The 18069-nt window shown below is 53.1% G+C and overlaps 1 protein-coding gene across 2 annotated transcripts in view; it reads left to right on the forward strand.

Annotated features, from left to right (window-relative positions):
• Window positions 1–6202, forward strand: part of ANKH (ANKH inorganic pyrophosphate transport regulator) — a 120666-nt gene extending 114464 nt beyond the window's left edge. Inside the window, exons 10-13 of one of the 2 annotated variants that reach the window (XM_036020251.1) lie at window positions 2259–2382; window positions 2972–3071; window positions 3820–3969; window positions 4789–6202. In XM_036020251.1, coding sequence (XP_035876144.1) covers window positions 2259–2382; window positions 2972–3071; window positions 3820–3969; window positions 4789–4902 — 488 coding nt within the window. In that variant the 3' untranslated portion in view covers window positions 4903–6202. The remainder of the gene's footprint in view (window positions 1–2258; window positions 2383–2971; window positions 3072–3819; window positions 3970–4788) is intronic. The other variant, XM_028512298.2, reaches the window with a different exon arrangement.
• The last annotated feature ends 11867 nt before the right edge of the window (window positions 6203–18069 follow it).

The raw sequence follows: 18069 nt of genomic DNA on the forward strand, positions 1-18069 counted from the left end.
TGTCCCAAAGAAAGAGGTACAAGTTCACAGTGGATTGGAAAGATGGAACGACAATGAACGTTCAGGAAACAAATCAAACAGGGATAATTAATTTATTAAAAGACAGCCGCCACACACACAGTAAAAGGGAAGCGAATGCAGAGAGTCAGTGTGAGAAATTCAGGGGCAAGAGAACCGCACCGCGTGCTGATTGTGGGGTGGGGGCACGGCTCCAAGCCTGTATTCAAAGTCTTAGAAATGTATATTCAAAAGTCGACTTTCAGGTGCATTAAGACATAAAGCAAGGGAGGAAGTACACTATAAAATCTGGAGAAGTACAAAGGAAGAGAGGGACTGCTGGAGATAAGAATTTAGCGGCCGAGTTGAGACCAGACAGGGAAAGCCTGCTGCCAGAGTGGACACAGGTCTGGACGTCCCCAGACCGGGAGGGCAGCGTGAGGCGTGCCGTCCAGGGTCCGGCCGCCGTTCGTGGAGTGAGCAGAGCGGGTCGCAGGAGGGCTGGTCAGTGTGCCACCTTTTCTGTGACGAGTGCAGCACACATGTACGTGTGCCTGCATGCAATATGTGTAGGGCAAGTGCTTGCACGCCAATGAGTCTAGAAGTAGCTCGCCAAAGTGCTAACGGTGGCCACCTCTGGGAATCAGGACTGGGGGAAGACTTTTGTATTATATTCCCTTTTAGCACCAAATTGTATGTTATTATCTCTTAAAAATCTTATTGCCCCCCAAATTCCACCTAAATCATTGAGCTGAGGAGCCAAAAACTAGATAGAACCACAGTGATGTTAAGAAGCGGGCCGTGGGGCTGCTTGAGGCCAGAACCAGCGGTGCACCTGGCAGCCCAATGCTGTCCCCAAGCCGGCCATAGCTGCCCCTGCCCTTAGAGGCCGAACATCCCTGGAGGCTGGAGCTCTCAGGCGTCCCTTTGCCGGCTCTGCAAAAAGGGAAGGATGGAAGACCAGGGCCATTTGATGGGGCAGAGGGGAGACAAAATACTGGGGAGCCAAACTTTGGAAGGTGATGCCACCTAGGGGTGGCCACCCTCAATGGCGATTAAAGCACAGTCTTGACTCAGGGAGGGGCTGGAGGTCCCAAGAACTGCAACTAGACTGGGATGGGACTCACCGGTATCACCTCAGGGCCAGACTTCCTCACCTGCCATGCTAGGGGCTTGAAGACAGCCATCAGCTTCCACCGGTCTTTGCAGACTGCTGGGTTTAGGCCAACCAGATCAGCATTCCACCCGTGTGCCCTCACCTTTGCCCTCGGCCATACCCAAGTGTGTGTCTCTGCCCCTTAGACACAGCCCTTCACCCTGGGGCGGGCACACGGTGAGACCAGGAAGACAGCAGGCCTGTCTCCCCATGCACCAGGGACACTAGTGTTCACCCCGGAGCGAGCACTTCCTCCCCCTTCACTAGGTCTTTGCCACCCCACACGGGAAAAAGAATGAGGCCTCACGCTTCCTTAAACCCACTCCAGTTCCAGATCAGATGTACACATTCAGGGCACTTCCTGCTGATAACGGTGTGTTTCCTCCAAAACCAAATCCAGTCAGTCCACACCTGTCGCTGGGGCCCCTCCATGGCCCTTGGGCTGGGCACCTGTCCCGCCCTGCCCCACAGCTCACATCTGGAGGGGGGACGGGCGAGGTCTCTGTGAAACAGCGACCCATCAGAACAAGGACAGGGAACTGTTGGGGGACAGAGACAAGGAGGCGACTGAGGTCCGAGTGGTCAGGGACGGCTGGGAGGAAATAAGGGAAGTGGGCATGAGCAGCCCCCTTTCCTCCCTGACGCCTCTGTCTCCACGTCGCCCCAACCGGCACTGTCGGCAGGGAAGCCTGGGCTTCTGGTCCAGCATTTCTCTTCACTCAGAATCAAATTCCATCACCAGCAAGTTCTTTTCTCTGAGTTTTCTCTTTTAGAGGAGAAGGATCAGAGCTTGAGCGGGGGGCGCGGGCTGGGGGTGGCAGGACCAGACAGGACTGTCCCAGGAGCAGGCAGGCCCCCTAGGAGACGGCAGTCACCCTGGGGGGCGGGCGCTGATGCTAAGGGCTGTAATGAGGCAGGAGCCCAGGTAGGGAAGGGGCTGCCCCCAGGAAGGGGGCTGCTGTCGCCCTGGCAGGAAGGCAAGGTGATGCCAGGGTGGCAGCAGCAAGGCCGGGGTCCCCAAGGTGCTGCCCAGAGGCTGGAAGCGAAAGGCTGTGGGACCCAGAGGAGCAGGTTGTCCCTGATGAGTCCTTTGCTCTCCCCTCAGTCACCGTGAGGGCCCATTTCACCGGGTGGCTGATGACACTGAAGAAGACCTTCGTTCTAGCCCCCAGCTCCGTGCTGCGGATTATTGTCCTCATCACCAGCCTCGTGGTCCTGCCCTACCTGGGGTAAGTCTCCGGAGGTTTGGGGCTGTGGGTCCTGCCACCGAAGTGCTCTGTCGAGAGGTTTACATCTTCTTTTTTGTGTGTGAAATCCCCATGCATTTATAGAAGTAGAAATGCAGAGTCACGTTTTATTCTCTGCCTGGGCACCAGATGGGAAGCTGTTGAGATCCGTTCTAAAAAAGTACTTTGGAGGTCAGGCTTATACGCAATATTCATTGAGCACCTACCACGCTTCCCAGTCTCCTGCGGCAGGGACGTTCCTCAGTCCTTCCACCTTGGAAACCCGCACTGTGCAGAGAGGAGGGGTCAAAGGTGCTGCTGGCTCTCTGGTGATGGGGATGTGGCCGGCCACCAGCAGATGCTGAGCTGAGACCTGCAGGGGAGCAGATGCTGAGCTGAGACCTGCAGGGGACAAGGGAGACAGCCGAGGCCCCTCCCCATGCAGGTGCACCACTTACTAGGTGCAGACCTTGAATGTGATTATCTGGTGCTTCTGTGGTCTGCACCTTTCCCGGATCTTCCTGCATTCCCACTCTGTGCATGCCTCGATACAGCTTTAACAAACTGATGGCCTTTGCATTCTCATCCCCAGGGTACACGGAGCCACCCTGGGCGTGGGCTCCCTCCTTGCAGGGTTTGTGGGAGAATCCACCATGGTCGCCATTGCCGCATGCTACGTCTATCGGAAACAGGTAAGAGACATGGTGACAGACACCACCTGCGTGGCTGGGAAGCCTCCTCCTCCCAGGTGCAGAAAGGCTTGGGTGGCTTCCTACGGGCCCACAGTGGTGGCGACTCCTCACACTCATCCCGTACCTCAGCTGGGCCCACGCTGCCCACCGTGACTTCAGGGGCCCTGCACATGAGCAACGCTCACAGCAAAGTGGCTGAGCCCTCAGCCAGGTCCGACAGCAGGGGGACACTTCTTACATGACTGTGTAGGCCACTCCTCACACCCAGCCTCGCCTCAAAAGGCAGCCAAGCTTCACGGGAGGGACAACTAAAAAATATAGGTCCTGCATTCTGCTGTTGCCTCTAGGGAACTGAAAAGTGTAGAAATGAAATGACGGTGTTGACCATGCAAGAAAGCCCTGAAAGGGGGTTCCCTGGCAGCTAAGTGCTCTGAGTTCGTAAGTCCTTAAAAACTCAGCCTTGATCACTAAGGAATGACCGCCCTAGAAAATGTGGGGCAACCAGGATGCCCCCTCACACTCTGCCCCACAGACCTCTTCCTCTCCAACCCCAGCTCCCATCCCACCACAGGGAGCCTCTCCTGAGCCCCACCGCATGCCCGCACACATGTGCACACAGTATTTAGCTCAGCACATAATCAGTTTATCCTGCAGGGGTGTCTCAGTATTTGGGAGTATATGTCTTTCCTTTCTAAAATAATGAATAATCAGGGAGCAGGCGCCCCATCTGACATTATTCATTCAACAGAGAAGGGACGAGATTAACCAGGGAGTGAATGGAGGTGGAGAAGAGAAGGGGTCCAGGGGTATACCTCTGGGGGACACCACTGTGGGCCCCCCCAGCCATGGCAGCCAGGTGGTGACAGCTGAGATTGGCGGAGATTTGGACCTAACGAAGGTTGGTATTTTGCCTGGCAAATACAATTAAAGAGAAGAGGGCAAGGAAGCAATTACAATTATTGAGTATTTCATTTAAGCTGGTGAAAGTGGGGGGAGAGGGGACAAAAAAGGTGGGTTGTGGTGACAGGGTCCTGGAGGGAGGGGCCAGACTGCATGGCAGGAGGAGGAGGATGGTGTCCTCCCTGCGTTGGCCTGTGGGTGGTGCTGAAGGTGTTGGTAATGACAAGCTCTCCAGCGAGCTCTCGAGCTGTGGAGGGGCGCAGGGGAACCGGATCCCCCAGGAAGAAAGGCCAAGGCGTCAAGAGTCCGGTTACTGCAAGGCAGGCACCGTGGCATGCAGCCACCAGAATTAGGACAGGCCACAAGCAGGGTGGGAGAGAATGACAGCAGACCCAGGCTGGTCCGGGGGGAGGAACGGTCCAGTACCAGCAAGCCCCACGTGCATCCCAAGGAAGTGTGTGTGCTGCCGTGAGGATGAGGGTGGGGGAGCACAGCCCCCACTGGAAGGGGCAGCCGCGGGGGAGCCGTGTCCTCCGGTCGAGGCCGGTTTCCACCAGCTGACGGGACGGTGCCAGAGGGCACTGGGGAGAGTCTCTGGGACGGCATCCCCCAAGTGCCTAGCACAGGGACGGGCACCCAGCCGGCACCCAGGTCACCACACCAAAAGGCAACAGCTGGACTAAGGTGCCGCTTCGGCCAGGTCACCCCAGCTGTTAACAAGATCCAAGTCCAATACCCCAGTGGCCTCCCCCTGCTCTCGGCTCTGCTGTGATGTGCCCCCATCACAGCTCACACTTACGTGTCTTCTTTGGTCTAGAAAAAGAAGACGGAGAACGAGTCGGCCGTGGACGGGGAGGACTCGGCCATGACGGACATACCTCCGGCGGAGGAGGGGACAGACGTCGTGGAAATGAGAGAGGAGAATGAATAAGGCCCGGAACGCGCGCTGCGGGGACAGTCGAGATGACACTCAGCCTCATCTCCTCTCCCACTGAGTTCCGTTCCCTTTTGGTTTTGGTTTCGGTTTCGGTTTCGGTAACGCAAGAGGCCTTGATTTAAAGGTTTCCCGCACACTCTCCGGCATACTGGGTATGCTCACACGCAGGCGGGGACCTGGGCAATGGTCTTCGCCATCGCTTTGTAAAAACCAACGAAACAGTTGACTTCATCCCCCTGCTTCATGAAAACCCGAAAGACGTAGCTGCCTCTAGTCCGAGTGGACGCCCCCTCCCTCGGACAGTCTCCACTCGGAACCAAAGGACCGTGGCTCTGCCCTCCGACGCCCCACAGCCACCGCTGCCCGGCAGGCCCCGCACTGCCCCCTGTCCCTTGCATCTCTCTTAAGAATCAGCAGGTTACAGCCAGGTGGCATTCCGCTGTGGAGTCATCAACTGCCCACTGCGCATGTGCAGAGGATCCGCCGGAGCCCCCCTTCCCACGGAAGAGCGGACGCGTGGACGCTCTGGGCAGGTGGATGGGAATGACCTCCTGTGGGAAAGTCTGAGATGCCACAGGAGCAGCCGGCTGACAGCGTCCCACGCACGCGTCCCAGGCACGCATCTCACCCAGCCTCCACCTGGGCGGGAGCGAGCTCCCACACCGTGCCCGCCGTGTACTTACCCAGCTAACCTGAGCGTCATCGTCGCAGAAGCGCTTCTCCAAATTTCAGCACCCTTCCGCATGGCTTCCCCCGAAGGCTTGTTCTTCACTCGCCCTCCTGAAGAGGGCGCTAGAGCAAGGGAAACGGAGCATTCTAACTCTGCGTGTTAGTTTTTACAGTGAACTGAAGCTTTAAGTCATAATCTCATTCTAATGCCAGGTTGCCGTATTGTAACTTTTGAAGTAGATGTATTACCTGGTTCAGCCATTCTTAGTCATAACCGTGCGGTACAGGTAATTCCAGTGTACTCCCCTCTCACCACAGGATAAAGGAAGACATTTTATAAACAATATCAAAGTCACTATGTGATACTCCCTGAGATGACACATTTGAAATCCATTTAGTGCAGTCTATTTTTCTAAGTTTTGGAAAGCGGGTTTTTTCTTTAAAAAAAAAAATACGGACACAGTTCAGTAAATTCTTGATTTCGACAAAATTCCTAGACTGAAAGAACCTAGACACAAAAAAATATTTTAAAGATATAAATAGATACTGTATATGTTATGTAATTTATTTTAGGCTATAATACATTTCCTATTTTCGCATTTTCAATAAAATGTCTCTAATACAACACGGTGATTGCTTGTGTGTCCACACGCCTGGAGTGAGACAGAGCGTGTCCACAAATATTGTCCAGACATAGTGTGTCAGCAGCGTCCCAGAGCCCTGCCGTTCGTACGCAGCTGTAAGGACCGGTGAATGAGAGCTGTTTTCCATCCTGGGTGGTGGGTGTGAATGGGTCAGCTGGTGAAGACACTGGTGAGGATGGAAATAGATGCTTGAAGGGCAAAAAAAAAAAAGACGAAGGAAAAAAGCAGGGCTTCTGCATTTACTGTTAGCAGGGCTGTGTGATCCCATCATTCATCACAGGAAAGAGAATGTAAGAGCGTAAAGCCAGCCAGGAACATTGCAGGGTTGCATTCGAATTTCTGGACACCCAGTGACCCTCGGCGGGTGTCCGCTGCCGGGACAAGTCCTCCATAGACATGGGTGCTAAAAACTAGGACGCGTAGCTTTGCGGGAGTTTCAGGGCAGATCTGAGACGATAGGGAAAAAATCTAGTTGTATCGACTTTTTTTTTAAAGTTCATGGCTCAAAAATTAAACAGCAGAAATTTTTAACATGGGTGACTATTTCACACTGTGGGGTTCAAGTTTAAAGATTACATTGAAAAGGCTAATTCCCTCTAAATCAAGGAAAGATCAGCTAGAGACTCCACTGGCAACTAGCACATATCATGATAACTTCAGACGCCCCTTTGGTGACAGATTCACAGACTAGGAGTGTGGGTAGGATTTTGGAGACACGGGGGGGCAGCCCCCACACCCACACCCAGACCCCGACGATGGGCTGTGATTGGCCTTGAAACACACGATCTCTCCCGCAGTCCCTTCACGCGGGCTGCTGAAGTCCCAGCCTAACAAACACACACCTAAACTTCTCAAGCAAACCTGTTCCTGGCAGGTTCTCCTGCATGTGTTCTGACCAGCGTGCCCGGCGAAGGCCATCAAACCAGAGAAGTGCAGGCACTTCTTCCCACTTTTCAGAGTAAGGAGGGGCACTCTTCCGACTTTGCTGACCAAAGAAACGTTCTCCCAACACAGCTGTTTGGGGTTTTTTAATTGCACGGTGCTCTGCTGATAGATAATTAGAAAGGCGTGATGCCCGTGAGGGTATCACGTCAAGGACCACGAAAAAACCAGGTGTGACTTTCTCAATGTTGAGTGATTGCTTCAGACAAATAGAATCTAAAACACAGGTGGCAAACATAAGGCCCACGGGCCAAGTCCAGCCCTCCACCTTGTTTTATCCAGCGGCAGCACCAAGCTCCTTGCCCCTAGTTAAGGAGTAGTTACGTTTATACAGCCCTAGAATTACATTCGGCCCTTTGAAGGCAACCGCGAGGCTGATGTGGCCCCCGGTGAAAATGAGTTTGACACCCCTGGTCTAACACTATAGGGGCATAAAGGCATTTTTAATGTAAATGCCAAGCAGTGAGTTTGGGTGGTCTGAAGCAGTCCGGAGGGAGGGTTTTCTCTGCACAAGCACAGGTCAGGGCAGCTCCCTCAGGGGCCTCCCTGCTCCTCTGAGGGGCATAGGCGAGGTTATTCTAAACACACAGCTGTGTGTGCTCTGCCCCCAATTAGTGTGATTTCTGTGGCCCCGGGCATCAGTGAGACGCCCAAGAATTGAGCAGAACCAGGCAAGGCTGCTCCCAGAAAGCTTTCATAGGGCTGGTCTGTCAGCCGCATGGCTTGGGACGTGTTGAGGGGTTTGAGCATTGGCAGGAACCCCTCACCTGTTTGGAATTCTTTAATTTGGGCCTAGAAAGCCGCTGGTTTACATCACTGCATACACAGAAAGCCAGGCGCAACTCCTCGCTGCCTACCTCGGCTCATCCAGTACCAAAGGTCCTCCTCTTCTGGTGTGTGCACGTGTGTGTGTGTGTGCGTGTGTGTGTGCGTGTGTGTGTGCGTGTGTGTGTGCGTGTGTGTGTGTGTGTGTGTGTGTGTGGCGTTTCAGCGCTAGCAGGCGGTTTGGCTTCGGAAATGTCCAAGGATGAGAGACACCTTCAGAAAGGGAAGAATTTAGAGTTGGGCTAGGTGCATATCCTGGGTGAGGCCAAGTCAAGTTTCGCTAAAAGTAAATGTACTTCTTAACTCCCACAGTCTCCCAGGAAACAGACACGAGAGGGGCAGGGGCAGGGGCAGAGGCCTGTGGTGCGGGAGGCTCCTCTCCACCGCAGTCCCGCCCCCTCAGCTGAGTGTCCCCTGGCCCCCGGGTGCTTCCCAGCCAGGGCCGGCTCTGTGCTCCTCCCAAGCAGACTTTTCTGGATCGCTCTCAGGTTTGGGATAGCCGTTCTATCCCCAAATCTCAAAATTACTCAGGGATGTTTTAGAGTAAGTAGTGAAAACACCCAACAGCTCCCTCCGCTCCTAACCATTCTTCATTTGGGGTCTTTTCTATGGGAACAAAGGGGTGGGAGGAGAGTAACTTTGTATATGCCCTTAGGTTCTAGAAGCACCTAGATTTAAAGACACAATAGTTCTCTGACTTTATTTTTTTTTTACTCCAAGCTGAAGTGGGAGAATGAGAATCTGTGTTGAAAAATAGGAAATATGTGTCCTGTGGTAATTAAATTACATGACCTTGAGAAATATTTTCTCATATTTAAAAATCTTTCTACTCCAGTAACTCTAATGTGCCCCAGCTGGCCTGGTTTCCGGCCTCTCAGTTCACAGGTGAGCTGACTTCTAAACTTACGATGAAGTCTCCAAAGTGATGCACAGTCCAGGAAAAGGGGTCTTTGATGACCCACGTCCTGCCCCTTTTTTGAGAGGGGTGGGTAGCCTAAATTGCAACAGGCAGAACTTTCCAAGACACGGTGACTCATTGAGACATCTGTTTTGCACATGCTGCCGATTCCCTAAAAGCAGCTGCTCCCCACTGCCTGCCTGCTGCACAGGCCCCCATCCCACCTGTGCGGCTCTTTCATGGAAGGCGTTTGAGCCACAGAAAAGCGTGTTTGAGCGTCGTCTTTGGTAAACACACGCGATCCTCCTCTGTGTGGTTGAGTCTCCGTTTGTGTCATTTGCTGCAGCAGAGTAGCCTGTGACCCGTCAGCTGACCTGACCACACATCACACAGGACGCAGAGGAAGTCTGAGCACGGGCGCGCCGCAGCCCGGCTGCCTGCCCCGTAAAGGATGCTCGTCTGAAACGAATCGCGCGATGTTCCAAACTGAGGAACTGTATTATGGAACCAAAGTAACCCCCTTCGAAGCTGGAAAAGGTGGGACATTATGTAGTTTGGTGTCCGATCTCAACACGGAAGATTAATGCAGAGAGATGGTGAGATGTAGTTTTGAGTTCATCTGCTTCTGCAGAGGGGAGGCTGAAACTGTTGGCCACTGCCGTCAGTGTGCTAAGAACAGCACCGGAGGTGGGCCTCCCAAGTCATTTTTTCAATTACTTTTGCCAAGTCCAAGTGGTTCTGAAAGGACCTTTTTCTCTGCTTCATTTGTAATCCACCAGGGTCTCCCGACTGCACAAGATGCAGGCACTTTTACAGACCTCAGTCAGCTCCACGCAGATGCAGCACGGTCCCTGAGACAGGGCACCTCTTTTCAGGTTAGGGAACTTATAGTGCACTTTGCTAACGAAACCTGACAGCAGCTCCTACAGCCCGTGTACAACAAAAGCGCACAAGGGCTAGGAGCCTGTTTGCTCTCCAGAAGTGTACCTGTCTCAGGTTAAAGAAGCGGGGAGGTGGGGGCAGACCGGCAGTTGTACCGTTCACAGTCTGGCTTCGTGGAAATTCAGTGGCATGTTGAAACTGGTCATTTACTTTAAGGTTTAGAGGTACATGTTCCCAACTACGAGCCACGGACAAGAAATGGTGCCTTTGGCGTTGGGAAACATTGCAGCCAGGGGGATTCTGGTTACCTGAAGCGTGGGGCCATGAACACGGGGGACTCACAGTTTCGATGAACCTGCTATTGAAGGCGAACTCCAAAACACCCTGGTCTGACAAAGGGAGCTACAGGGTACACATGCACACCACTCAGCACCCGCAGCAGGCACCAGTCCCCACACGCAGGCCCGTTCCCCGGGGGGCCACAGCCACAGGCTGGTGGGGCAAATACACAGCTCCCTGGGTCCACAATCTAAAGCTGGAATGACCAAGGGATAGCTAGCTATAGAGCTTCAGAAATTGTGACAGAGACACACATGGGACTCTGGGCAAGCCAACACTCATTCATTCAAGAACATTTCCGTGCCGGAGGCCACAGACTCACAGCAGCCCTTCCACGTCACTCACACCTCTCTGACCTCACGGTGGTCACCTGCCTGTCCAGTGAGAGACAAGCTTGGGCCACCCTTCCTCAGGCTCCTTCCTGGGCCAACATCCTGTGGATGATGTAGGCTGTAGAACATGGTACAGGATCCCACAATGGAAAAATACAATTACCTCATTCTTCATTTCAGATCTGATCATCAGCAGTGACCCAGATTTTTTTAAAATAAAGTTAAGCCCACTGGGAGTCAGGCTACTTTTCAGTTTCACCAACCCCCCCCCCCCCCCGAAAAAAAAGAAACCCTGTGTCTTTAATTCAAACTGTTGAAACCAAACACGTTAAAATATTTGTGCAGCCTTTAACACTGACCGCAGAGGTCAATGTAAGATGTAAGATGCATTTAAGCAAGTACTGTGTATGTAATTAACAGAGGTAAGTTTCTGCATTGTTAAGAGCATTTGTATACGCTTTTCTTTTTTAAATTTTTGGGGTATTCATGCTCACCTGTTGTTAAGTAGCTTTCATACTCTAATTTTAGTTTAAGTAAAGCTTCAACAATTGGGATCGCTTTTCTTCATTTTCTTATTCTAACCATTAGTCTGTTTACACATCCCACATCACATGGTTGCTGACTTCAATTTCCTTTTTTTTTTTTTTGGTCACCAAACAGGAGATATTAAAATTTCATCCTTCGCCTCGGTAGCTAAACTAACCATTGGGATAGTTCTCTAAACTACTAGTCTCATTTAAATATGACCTATTTGTTCAAATTTTACTGTACATCAGAGTGACTTTTTTACTTCCCATAACTACAGTCATATTGAAAGTACCACTCGGAAGCCCAACTTCTCTACAACCTCCCAAAAAGGGTTACCGAATGCAGGCAGGTGTTAGGGAAGCCAGAAGAGCAGAACCCGAAAGCCCACATCTGACAGACTGTCCTTATCAACCTCTATGCTTTTAACCAAAAGCATTCCCTGACTCGCTTCCGATGGCCTGTTTTCTTCTGAGCTGCTCTAAATTACGTCTTTGACTTAAAATCCCAGGTCTCAGCCCCACCCCTACGATGCTTCCCTTTGCCTCCAGTACTACCATGGTCTCGAATTCTGAAAGTCATCTGTCCTTCCGCCCACAGCTCTTGGGCTATGGCTGTCTTCCTGTCCAGCTGTAATGCCAGGCTGTGGAGCGGGCTGGCCTCCAACCGCGCATTCTCCCCACAGCAGCAGGACCACCAGGGCAGACCTGCACCCTTCCCACGCCCCCTGCTGACAGCCCAGAGGAATCGCCATATCATCCACCCAGAAATCTACCCCATGACGCCCCACCCCCACCAGTGGGCTCCCACTACCCCCGCCTGTTCTCCCTCCTAGTATCTCTCACTTCACCCCTCCTCTGCATCCTCTGCAGTCCCGCTGGCTCAGCTCGGGGGCTCTTGGGTGCTTTGAATCCAAAGTCTAACACAGAATGAACAGATATACTGATTATCATTCAAATTTGCGGTATGCCACATGCCTGAGTTCTTCCTCTCATTCACATGAAAAAGTTGTCTTGCTCTGAAGGCAGGTGGCTGAGAAACGCTGGCTGTGGACGGCTCCGGTCACCCCCAGGCCCCCAGGCCCCGGGCCCTGTTAGGACAGAAGCTGCCAAGTTCAAGCAGGATGGACTGAAAAAGCACTTTCTCCCCCACATCTGGCCATGCCACGTCCTGACTCAGCTCTGTTCTTCCTGTCCCCCACCCGCTGCCACTGCCCAGATTCAGCACAGCCTTCCTCCCCCTGCAACTGTTTCTAAAAGCTGTTTAATTCCGCCTTCTTTGGAAAAGAAGAGCAATGGCCGCCATTCCTGGGCCCCAGGCCTGCTCCCACCTTAGTTGGGAATCCAGTTCTACCTGCAGCCAGGTGACCTCATCTGGGCCTGTTTCCAATTCCAAATGCACATGGTGATCCCCGGGGCTGCTTTCCCAGCCCTGACTTGTTCCTGAGCTTCAAAACAGTCACCTCCCAACATCTCAGAGTGGGGGCCAGAGAGGCCTTGGCCTCCAGCCCCTCCGGGCACACTTCTCTCTCACCCCTCCCAGGCTTTCTCCTGACAGACAAATCTCGTCACCACCCCCCTGCCCCCAGAAACCTACTCCATGCCCTCCCTCTGTCCTCTGATGACCAGGTGCTCCTGGTCACCTGGGGCCTGGGATCTGCAGGAGCCTTCTGCAGGAGCCTTCTCCAGGCTCACGTCCCCCTGGACTGTGAAGTCAACAACACATCCTGGTATTTTGCCTTGCACCACCCGCACAACCATTTCCAGCAGTCTGCCCCCTCCCCCCACCCCCACCTGCCTTTCTAGGCTGGCCCTTCCCCTCCGTCCGGGCTGCCACCAGGAGGGCCGCGCACTGACATGAGCGGGCACCAGGCTGAGCCTGGGCTACAGGCAGCAAATGGGAGCCCAGCCAGAGGGGAGGAGGGCGCTCTCCCGCAGAGAGAAGCAGCCAGACAAAATGGGGATCCTGCTGGCGCCCAGCCTCCTGCTGCAGGCATCTCAACACTCAGCCCCATCCCCCACACTTCTCCCTGACTCTCCTGTTCCTCACCCACCACGAGGGCATAAAGAGACCAGGAGATTCTTCAGAAAGAATCTGCAGACATGGTTTTTGGAGGAGGAGCCCTCTCCTCCCAGAGGCATGTGCCCATGTGTGTATGGCAGGGGGTGTCCCTCGATACCTTAGGCCTAGTGATAGGGCTTGGCAGGAGACCCACAGAGAGCTTGAAATGGGCCCTACTGTAAGGGGACAGCAGGAGAGGGGACACAGGCTGATTGGCACGCACCAAGTCTGATAGGGCCGAGGGTGCTAATGTCTTGCCCATGAACCTGGGCCACACAGGTCAACAACCTGACTGGGATCGTCTCAGGTCTGGAGCAGGTCAACAGAGAGCAGAGAGAGAAGCTGGAGGTACCACTGGAGCTGCATTTACGAGAGCGAAACTTGACTTGGCCCCGTCCAATATATCCAAACCCAACTCTAAAAGCTTCCGATTCTGAAGGTGTCGGTCACCCCCAGACATTTCCAAAGCCAAAACCACCCGCTAGTGCTGAAATGCAACACAAACCACGCAGAAGAGAGAGGAGGATCTTGGGTACTAGATGAGTCCAACATACACAGCAAGCAGACAAGCCTCCTAGGAGCTGCGAGGGCAGAAGTGGTGAGTCAGAGGAAAGAGCACCGGCGTGATGAGGGAGCTGCCGCTGAGACGCCTCGACATGGGGGCAGGAGGTGGGGACCAGGGGGTCTCCAAAGATCCCTGCAAGAGCCCCAGGCAAGAATGAGGGAATGAGAACTGGCCAGGCCCCAGCAGGGAGGCTGGTTTAGGGCAGCAGCCATCATGACTAAGACTTTCACCACCTGGCCCTCCCACCCTGCCTCCTCCTTCCTGCCCCAACCCCGGAGGCCAGACTGGGACTTAGCAATTAGTCATGGCTTTGATTCCTACACAAGATTATTACAACTGGAATAGCATTTGGCAACTTAAGAGTGATTATCAAGCCTCTTTATGATCCGAGCGTGCTGGGAAAAGTCACGGGATACCCTACGTTGAGTTTTCATCCAAGAGCTGGGGAAATGTTCTCCTACTGAATACGTCTTGAACTGTGGAAAGCCAATGTTTTGTGACTGTACCCCTGGAGAAATGCCAATTCAGCTCACGAATGTTGGACAGGGCAGGAGTGGGCCTGGGGGCGGGGGGGACAGGGTGGGAGGGCAGGGCTCACTTATCCTGGCACCCCCAAGTCTGGAACTGCGCTGCTCAGAGTGAGCATTCCTCAGCGAATGAATGAAGGCATTCACACGTTCCTTGCCGGAACACGCTCTGACCCTAGGTCACCTGCACGTCAGCCCTCCCTCCTGTAACCTTCTCATCTCCAACCCCTCTTCCTGATGAAGGTCCAGCCCTCTGGGACCTAAGACACCCTGAGCCAGCTCTTGTCACTTGCAACTCAAAGGGCTCGACGAGGATCCCTGATCACCCCTCTGTCAGCCTTCCCTTCCAGACACATGCCCACCCCTCTCCTACAGACAGACAGGAAAATTGAAAGTATTCCCACATATGCCCATCTCTTCAGAAGCTGTAACAGATAAGCAAAGGACGTGAGCAGATGGCACCCAGAAAGTGACCCACGAATGACTTCTACAGATGCAAACAGGCTCAGCCTTGCTCCAGCACAGGAATGCAAACTGCAAGTCAAGCTAGCAACACAGCCCACATCAAAGAGTCGGTTAGAGCTCCGCATGGGCAAAGGCCTACGGTACCCGGTACCCGGCACTCCTACTCCCCAGCGGAAATGCCAATTGATACTTCTTCAGAGGAAAATGCGGCACGATGTTCCAGCACACTCAGCTAAGAGATTACTATCATGGGCAAGTAACACAAGAAAGGCAATGCAGGAAAGAAATACAAGGGACCAGTAAGTATCCAAGAAAAATGTTTACCATTACTAGGATCAAAACCCAGTTAAAACATGACATCTTTCTCTTTCCACTTTTTTTCTTGCTGAATTGTCCAAGTTAAAAATTAGGGGAGCCCTACTGTCACCTGGGGACAATGAAGCAGGCTCTCCAGTACCTGCTGCTGACAGTGAAATTCCTGCAACTTTTTTGGAGGGTACTTTGGAAATCTATTTCAAGAGCCTTAACCATGATCAACTCAGAGATGCATAAAGATTCACAAATAAGAAGGCTCGTTATAGCACTGCTTATAATTGTGAAAACCGGAAATACTCAGTGATATAATTATGTAATGTTTCTTACAGATTTTTAAAAAACTTTTAGCAGTCACAGTTCCTCACCATGTCACCCAATTAGGATGTGACCGTGTGAATAAGCTGACAACGATGACGGGTGTGCACGCTTTTTACTTGCTCAGCACTCTGGCGTTTTGAGCAGTGCCTTTCCTAGGTGAACAGCACCGTACGTCGCAAGAGCATTTTATCTGCCCTAAACTGCATTCTAGTGCTTGACTCGGGGAGATGGTACTGCAAGAGTATTTGGAAGGCATCGTCCTAGGTCGTAAGAAATATTCTACATCGTCACAGTAAATGTAAAGCAGTGCCACCGTCACCAGACTTCACAGCCACCCTTGAGGGTGGAGGGAGGGGCAGAAGAGCCCTCGCTCAGCTCCAGGGAGCTGGGGGTGAACGTCTCACCCAGAGCTCTCCCACCCAAGGGCCGGTTCTGTTCTGCCTCTCTGGGGCTGTCCTGGGGGCCGGACGTCTGGAATCAACTTTCCAGGTCCAGAAAGTCGGAAGGTCATTACCAGGCCACTCACACTGAGCCCAGACATGAGGCGGGGGTAGGAGCGGTGGGGAGGGGAGGCAATTCAGAGAACCTGCAGAAAGAATGTCCAGGTTTCAAGCAAGACAGAAATGGTAATGAAACTCTCACACACACACACACACACACACACACACAGTTGGTGTTTTCCTGATTTGCTGGTGCTTGGGAACGCATTCCCAAGGGCTTCCCTAAGACCCACAGCCTGCATCCGTTTTCCCACTTCCTCGGGTGGCAGAAGGCCACGAGAACTGCCAGCAATGCTGCCCTCGGAACTGGAGCGCCCCGATTCAGGCAAGCCGAGGGGTAAGTAGGTTCTATCTGATACTTCGTTTACCAGCCCATCTGAATGAGGCAGAGGAGGAGGAAGATTGTTGGTGCTGTTTACCGCAGGAAGGCCTTTTTCTGCCCACTGCCAAGCTGGCACTGCCTCCTGACACCCAACCCAAGCCCTGGGTGCTCCAGGAGCCCAGCGCCATTTTGCAAAGACTCCGAGACGCAGCAGTTCCTCCGCTACCGGGCAGGCAGGTCCCTGCCGGCTCTACCTTCATTGCCTGCCCCCAAGAACACTTCTGAGAGCCCACAGTCTCCCCCATCTTCAGATCACTAACTTCGTTCACGGGCAGGTTGATCCACGGGCAATGCACAGAGGTGTCTGCAATCACACTCCTGGGTGCATCTCCATTGGTCGAAGTTTTGAACCCCGAAGAATGCTACACCGACCGCAGGCCTCTCCTTGGCGGACACTCGGGACAGCTGGGTCTGGACTGTGGCCGCAGCTCCACCTTGCAGGCCCAGACGATCTTCCCATACGCCTCTCAAGTGCTTGCATGTCACTCCCTCCACCCCGACCCCCATCCGAGACAGACTGTGTGGTGCAGATGAAGACAGATGGAGGGAGGCCAAGTGGCTGGCCTGGGCTCACCCTAACAGCGGGTGCTGGGACTGCTACTGGCCCCAGACCCAACTCCACCACCAGGCACCTAATTTGGGGGAAGGGGGGCACTTCCCATGGGTTTACGGCTGTGAAGTCGCCAGGCACCCTGGGCCTGTCGGGGTGTTGAAAGTTACAGCACTGGACCCCAGTCCCCCCACATCCTCAAAGGCAGGCACTGAGCCACAGCAACACAGCCAGCCTCCTGAGTTTTCCTTTTCTTGGTTTATTTTCACTTTTTTTCTCTTTTACAATCCTCAGTGGCCAGGCTTCCTTAAAGGGGATTCACAGCAAGCCCTGAGGTGTTTGGGCCTCCATGATGATGAGAGTAAACAAGTCACAGAGGACATTCTCACCCTGAGCCGGGGGTCCGGCGCAGGTGCAGGTGGGAGGCAAGGCCTCCCTTTTCAGAGCAGGATAATTTTTTTAACAAATGTGGACATTCTACATCGTAAACAGACTTGGCTAAAAGAGCCAAGAGGAGCAGGGCCCGGTTCACGCCCTGTGTTCCTGCTGCTCTCTCTCCCTTCCCAGTCCGGCCTACAGGGGGCAGCATCCCCAGGGCAGCAGCCTGGAAGGTCTCCTCTCCAAACTCGCACTACAGAGAGCAGAAGCTGCTAAAGCGCAGGTGACACCACCAAAACATTTTTATATAAACAATGGAAACAAGAAGATAACCCATTGAATACATTCATTTTGGCTTAGTCCCCACGGCTAAACACTCGGACGCAACCAAAGCCAACAACCGTGGGCTGCTGTGGCTCCTGAAAGGCAGGGTTGCCGTATTCTAGCACCGTTATATGAAGGCGTTCTTCGATACATACAGCTCTTCAAGTGAAATACAAAATGACTTTGAAGTTCATAATTTCAGTCCAACCACCGGGAAAATGACTGACAAGCCCACAATATTTCAAGCCCCGGACTGTTTTTATTCATTACTCGCATTTTGGCAATTTCACCCGTGACTTAGTCTTATACCTAAGAAATCAACAAGATTGAGCTAAAACTCCGGTCAGTGTTCTTCATTAATAGCTCTATTAATAAGCATTCAAAATTTAAACACACATGTGGCCATAAGGCGTGGGAACAGAGACATACACAATTAACGATCTGTTGACAGGTCACTGAGACACAGTGAGTACATTTCCACCCTGTATGGTTCAATGATACATGCCAACCACCCCACCATTCCCAGTCCTCCATCCCGAAGGCCCCCAACACATTCCGACGGGCCCCTGCTGCGGCGCCTCCTGCACTTCAGCAGGTCACCATGCAGCTGCAGACCCGCACACATGGCTGCATGCACACACAGTGCTCACGCCTCTCCTGCGCGTGGCCAGCCCACCTTGCCCCCGACGTTACTGCCACCAGGGGCTCTGGGCAGGCAAA

The sequence above is a fragment of the Phyllostomus discolor genome, chromosome 3 (genome assembly GCF_004126475.2).
Source record: "Phyllostomus discolor isolate MPI-MPIP mPhyDis1 chromosome 3, mPhyDis1.pri.v3, whole genome shotgun sequence".
Classification (NCBI taxonomy): Eukaryota; Metazoa; Chordata; class Mammalia; order Chiroptera; family Phyllostomidae; genus Phyllostomus; species Phyllostomus discolor.